At 37.6% G+C, this 5,563-nt stretch overlaps 1 protein-coding gene across 1 annotated transcript in view; it reads left to right on the top strand.

Annotated features, from left to right (window-relative positions):
• Positions 1-549: 549 nt before the first annotated feature.
• Positions 550-5,563, top strand: part of LOC103806493 (aftiphilin-like) — a gene marked incomplete at its 5' end in the record, with an annotated part of 21,567 nt that continues 16,553 nt past the window's right edge. Inside the window, 4 exons of the mRNA XM_009079197.1 lie at positions 550-701; positions 1,206-1,332; positions 1,628-1,684; positions 3,280-3,402. Of these exons, the coding sequence (XP_009077445.1) occupies positions 550-701; positions 1,206-1,332; positions 1,628-1,684; positions 3,280-3,402 (459 nt within the window). The remainder of the gene's footprint in view (positions 702-1,205; positions 1,333-1,627; positions 1,685-3,279; positions 3,403-5,563) is intronic.

Raw genomic sequence — 5,563 nt, forward strand, 5'->3', positions numbered from 1 at the left:
AAGTACAACAGAGAAGAGATAGCAATGTAAGGGAAGAACTTAGAAAGAGGAAAGTATACTATGCTTATCAAAAAAGGGAGGAGTTCTTCTGTTGTTTTTGTGGGGGAGAGAGGTTTTTGATTATTTGGTTTTTTCATATTAGATCCATCTGCCAAGGCCTAGTGTGTGTTGTGGAATTAAAATGCCTGGAAACCATTAGTGCCAGTATGTGCTGTTTATATTGCTAAAGGCCTTATCCTTATATAGTGTAATTCTTGTGCACATTTCCTACTAATTTGTAACAGAATAACTCTGGTGAGACCTATCTGGGCTCTTCTGTAAGAACTCAATTTGCAGAGGGCAAGATCCTTACTATTTTGTAGCGGCTGGAAGCTTGTATTTGGTGCTTAAAAGGTCTTGTGATCCTCTGGCAGTTAAATACTTTGTGGTAAGTGAAACCTTGTATTAGGTACATGTTGTTTTCCATCTTAACTTATTGTTATAATTTTGGACTCCTTATCTTTAAAGCAGTTAAGAAAACTTGACATAAATATTTTCTCTTTGATACAGACAACTTTGCTAAGTCGTCTGGAACGAATATTTGAAGTCTGCTTTCCTTCCATGCCTGTTCTTGAGATTGAAGAAGAAATCAATTCCTTGAATCATTTGTTGGAAGCAGGTGAAAAGCAGATGACAGCTGAGGACACCTTAGCAAATACTGGGTAAGAAGCCACAATGCCACAAACTTAAACTTAAAACATAAATAGCAGTAATGCAAAATCAGTTGTTTGTTTCAAGCATTTTGAGAAGCTATTGAGTAAAAATCAGTTCTCTAGCAGAATGCTTGTTTTCACTGACAACATAGGCCAGGAGTTATTTCACTTAGTAACTTAGCAGCATATCATCTTCTTTTCAATGGTGCCTCTGAATTAATCAGAGTAAGTCTTATTAGTTACACTTGCTGTAAATTGCTGTATTTATTCTTGAAATGATGAAGTCTAAGTAGGCTTTGTCCTGTCTGCTGTGGACATAATTTTCCAGTAAGAGGTCTGAACTGTAATTGTTCTGAGAAGACTCTGCAGTTTTAGTTCCCCTGGGTGTTGTGCTTGGGCATATGTTAAATTGGAACGTATAGTAAGTCACTTGCTTTAAAAACTGGAGTTCAGTATTCAAGGCTGCTGAGCTGTTTTTCTGGTTGATAACTTGATTTATGGTGGGTTGTACAGGGAACTGATGGACGTGTGGACAGAGCTGCAGGATATCCATGATGCCTATGGACTGAGATACCAGTGGGGAGGCTCCCACAGCAACAAAAAGCTTTTGTGCTCCTTGGGAATCGACACAAGAAATATTGTGAGTCTGTCAGTAAAACTGGCTTTCTAAGTAACGAAGCTGCTGTAAACGTAGGATCAGGTGGAAGTCTTTGTGTGAGTGCTTGTCTCATTGCATAGCTGCTCTGAACATGGCTTTTCATCTGATAACTTTGTATAAGCCCTGTTAATACTGAAAGTTGCATTAGTTTTTAACCATTGTGCTACAATTAAGTGTTTGTTCTCTGATACTAATCTTATGTAAGTTATGTAACATTGAAAAGCATTTTCATCACTGACACAAAAACTCTGAAGTAAATATGTTGTTGTTTTATCAGCTCTTTACAGGCAACAAGAAACAGCCTGTTATAGTACCCATGTATGCAGCAGGACTGGTAAGTTTTTCTTAGCGTTATTTTTTGTTAGAGTTTCAACAACATTATATAATGAAATGCATAGAATTACATTAAGCAGCAAGTGTGCTGAAAGATATTTTTGTAAGTACAGTTGTGGCTTAGGCATCAATGGAAATGCTGGAAAAGAATCATCAAATCAAATATCTGTGCAGGCAGATATTTGATTTTAAGTGAAAGAAGTGTATTGTAAAAACAGGGGGAAGATTTGTGAGTTTTGCTAGTCTGAGCAGAATAAATATGTTTTATTTTTTTCCTTGAAACCTGTGTATGTGCATATATATATATATACACACACATACACACAAACACACCTATGCTTTTATATGGTCATTCACAAATGGAATTAAAAAAATGACAGTTTTCTGTAATATATATTAAGCTGATTTAATCTGTAGGTTAATTGCACAAAGTGACTTCTACAGTCAGTTTCTGGAGTTGTTTTCTAATGCATCCAGATCAGCTCACGTGCTTCTCTGGCTGTAAACATGGTATTCTGATGGCAAATAGTTAAGATATCCCATAGCAATTCCTTTTTTTCTTCCTATTTGTGAGCAAGACTGTGTGTGTTTGCCACACATGCACTTATTTTGTGCAACAGATTTTTGCTGCTCGTTAATTATCTCCTAAATTTTTAATATACTTTTGTGCACAATAAGCTGGATAGCAATGATGGTAGGAGTAAAGTGGCTTCTGCTTTCTGTTGCTACACTGCTCTGTGTGCTTGTCTGCTGTCCAAAAGAATTGTTTTAACTAGTGGGTAAATTCAAAGCTCCTCTAACATGGTGTGGATGCATTTGTAGGACAGCTGATCTTGGCAGCTGACTTCCTGAAAGTGTTTTAAAATGCACTAGTTGCAAAACCCATTGTTTTATTTGGGGCTTTCTCATCATTCTGAAGTAGTTGGCCTGTCTCAGTGCAGACTTTGGGCTTTGCATAGACCTCCTTCTCACCCTCACTTTCTCAGGAACATCAGAGATTTCAGACATTTTTCATAGTACTGTCTATCTTTGAAACATTTGTTTAAAATTAATAATGGGAGTTTAATTATTTTCTTAGTGCTTTTAAATGCATTTATTTCCATGTCAATAATTACTGGGTTTGGTATCATTCTGCAAACTGATAATTTGACTTACTTCTTCTGAATTACTTCATTGTTGAAATGGAATGAATGCACTTGTACCTTTGTGATGGGTCATTTGATATTTTTGGAATAGCCTACACACAATTGGGAGAAGACATCACCTTATCAAGTAACTGCTTTGTCAGCTTAAATTACATTATTGAAAGTTGAAAGCAAGCTCCAGCTCAACACTTGGGTTTCTCTTACTGACTCTAAAATGTTTCTTAGATCTAAGTACCCAGCATGATTCTTCCCCTGCTCCATCTACTTCTACCCCATTGAGAGCACCCTCAAGGAAAGTGCCTCAGAGATATGTGGTTACCCCCAAGCCTTAGTTGAGGGTGGTGCTACCTAGTAGTGTGTTATAGCTTTTTGTATTTGCAGTTCTTGAAATAAAAATGTGTGTGCATGTGATTTTTATTTTTTTTAATTTAGATTTTATTTGTTTATGTAGGGTATGTTAGAACCTACCAAGGAACCTTTGAAACCAATATCTGCAGCAGAAAAAATAGCTTCAATAGGACAGACACCTCCTGTATCACCAGAGATGAACACATGTGCATCTGATCAGTTCCAGGTAAAAAACAGAGAGAAAAGGGTGAGGAGAGGAAAAGGAAAAATGAGGGAAACAATGGGATGCCTTACTCTTCCTTTATATTTAAAATATCCAGATGGTGTGTTCAAGGACGCTTGTGTGTAAAAGGCAGGTGTTCCTTGTGTCAGATGGAAGCTCTTGGATCTGCTTTTCATGTGTGACTGGAAGGGAGTGCCCATGATGTGATTGAGCAGTTGGTGGCCAGCATTTCAGACTCCTGATGATACTTGCTGTTATACAGCTGTTTGCTTTAAAAGGCAGTGGGCAGTTACTTAGACAAATCTTATATTCAACATTAGAGTCATCTGTCTTCTGGCCAAGGTTCTTTTCTTCATCTTTGCTTTTCCTGGAGCTTATTGTTGGAGGTCATTCCACCTGTTGGTTAGCCCTTGTTTTTCTGAATTATCCTATTTGCATGTAAACTGTTCATGTTCTTTTCCTTTTACCTTTTCTTACTTCTTCAGAGTAGCATGGAAAGCAGCCCAGCTGCCTGCAAAGAGATTCTGGGTACAATCATGACTAGCACAGTTGCCTGACTTTTTGCTTGTATGAGTTCTATTGGCCCTTTGTGGCAGATTTTATTAAATTACTGTCTCTTGAACAGAGTTGCTTTGCTGCCTTCTCTTTCTTAAAAGTCTGATACAAAATGAGTTTAGGACTGAGCTTTTGAATTTCATGAATTCTGTGCTGGTGCTGTTGTTGTTTTGATGTGATAGTATTAGAAAGCCCACCTAAATGCCATTCTCAACAAGCTAATGGGATATGCAGAGATACTTAATTTTCCATGTCAGTGTGTATTCAGAGATTCAGCTGTGTCCCTCCTTAGAGCAGGTCTTGTTTAATCTGCCCAGCATCTTTAGTTACCTGCTATGCTTGTGACTTCTGATTGAAAGCATTCCAGAAGGAATTCTTGTGTTCCATCTAACCTTAACAGTAGGTACTTCTGAGTATAGTGATTTTCTTGCACTCCTTGCTCTTCTGTATTGTAGAACTCATTAAGTGTGACATGCTTGTACGAGAGGTGGGTTTTTTCATTGTTGAATAGCAGTATATCAGTAGGCTCACAACTGAAGTTGTTTTCTAGAGTAATATGTTTGATACTTCCTATGCTGCTTCTCACATACAGTGGAACTGAGTGGCTGGACTGGGTATAAGTAAAGCTAACAATAATGATCACTGCAACCAGTCTAAGCTGAAGAAATCTATCATGTGATTTCTGTATAGGAACAAAGCAGCATTCAAAGTACTCTTTACACAGGGAAAAACATAAATTAAACCATACGCTAAACATAGTGTAGAGAGCTGCAAGAGCCTGAAGTAGCAGCATCTCTGACAAGTGCCATTTTGTCAGTTGCTTGACAGTCATAGTGCTGAAAATAAGAAACTCTTATTTATCAAACTCTCTCTTTTTCTCTTAATTATTAAATCCTGCTGCAGAATTTCCCATTACTTGTCACAGTTTGATATTCTTGTCCCATAGCTTGTTCTGACAAGGCCACTCTTTTCAATAGTTGTGGTCTGTGAATACTTACAAGAAGCTTCTATGCTGTCTGTCTGTACTGCTGGTCTTGGGTTATACTGAAAGAAGCTTTTGGGGAAGAGAAGGGTTAGAGCTTTAGCCATTATGAATACTGAGAGGCCACAGTTAAGTGATATTCAGAAGGTTTCGGGGCATGAACGATCAATTTTTCACCTCAGAGATCCCATTTCTTTCTTGACCTCATCTTTTGTCAATGTTTGTTGGCTTCTGTTTTGCTTTTGGGAAAATCCAGCTTTGTTTCATGTTGTGCAGACTTCCTTTGGGGAATATTCCAGATTGTACTGGTATTAAGATGATGTGCCCAAACTCTGCTAAACATTTCATTAGGAACTGTGCTATAAAGTGTTAAATATTCGCTGGAAATGCAGGCAGTTAAAGTGCAGCCTGAATCTTCTTACTCTAAACACAAGTAATTTAGGTGCAGCAGTTTGGGTATCTTTTGAGTATACTGGTTAATGTGTAATTATTTAGTTAAAACTTCTAAATTCTTCCATTTTCAGAGACTGATGCTGAATCATTCTTATATTTAGAAACTTCAGAATGTTGGCTTTCTTAGTGGAGGGAGAGGCTCTGGTTAGTAGGCTCCTGTTCTTTGCTTAAGGG

The sequence above is a fragment of the Acanthisitta chloris genome, unplaced genomic scaffold (assembly GCF_000695815.1).
Source record: "Acanthisitta chloris isolate BGI_N310 unplaced genomic scaffold, ASM69581v1 scaffold44790, whole genome shotgun sequence".
Lineage (NCBI taxonomy): Eukaryota > Metazoa > Chordata > Aves > Passeriformes > Acanthisittidae > Acanthisitta > Acanthisitta chloris.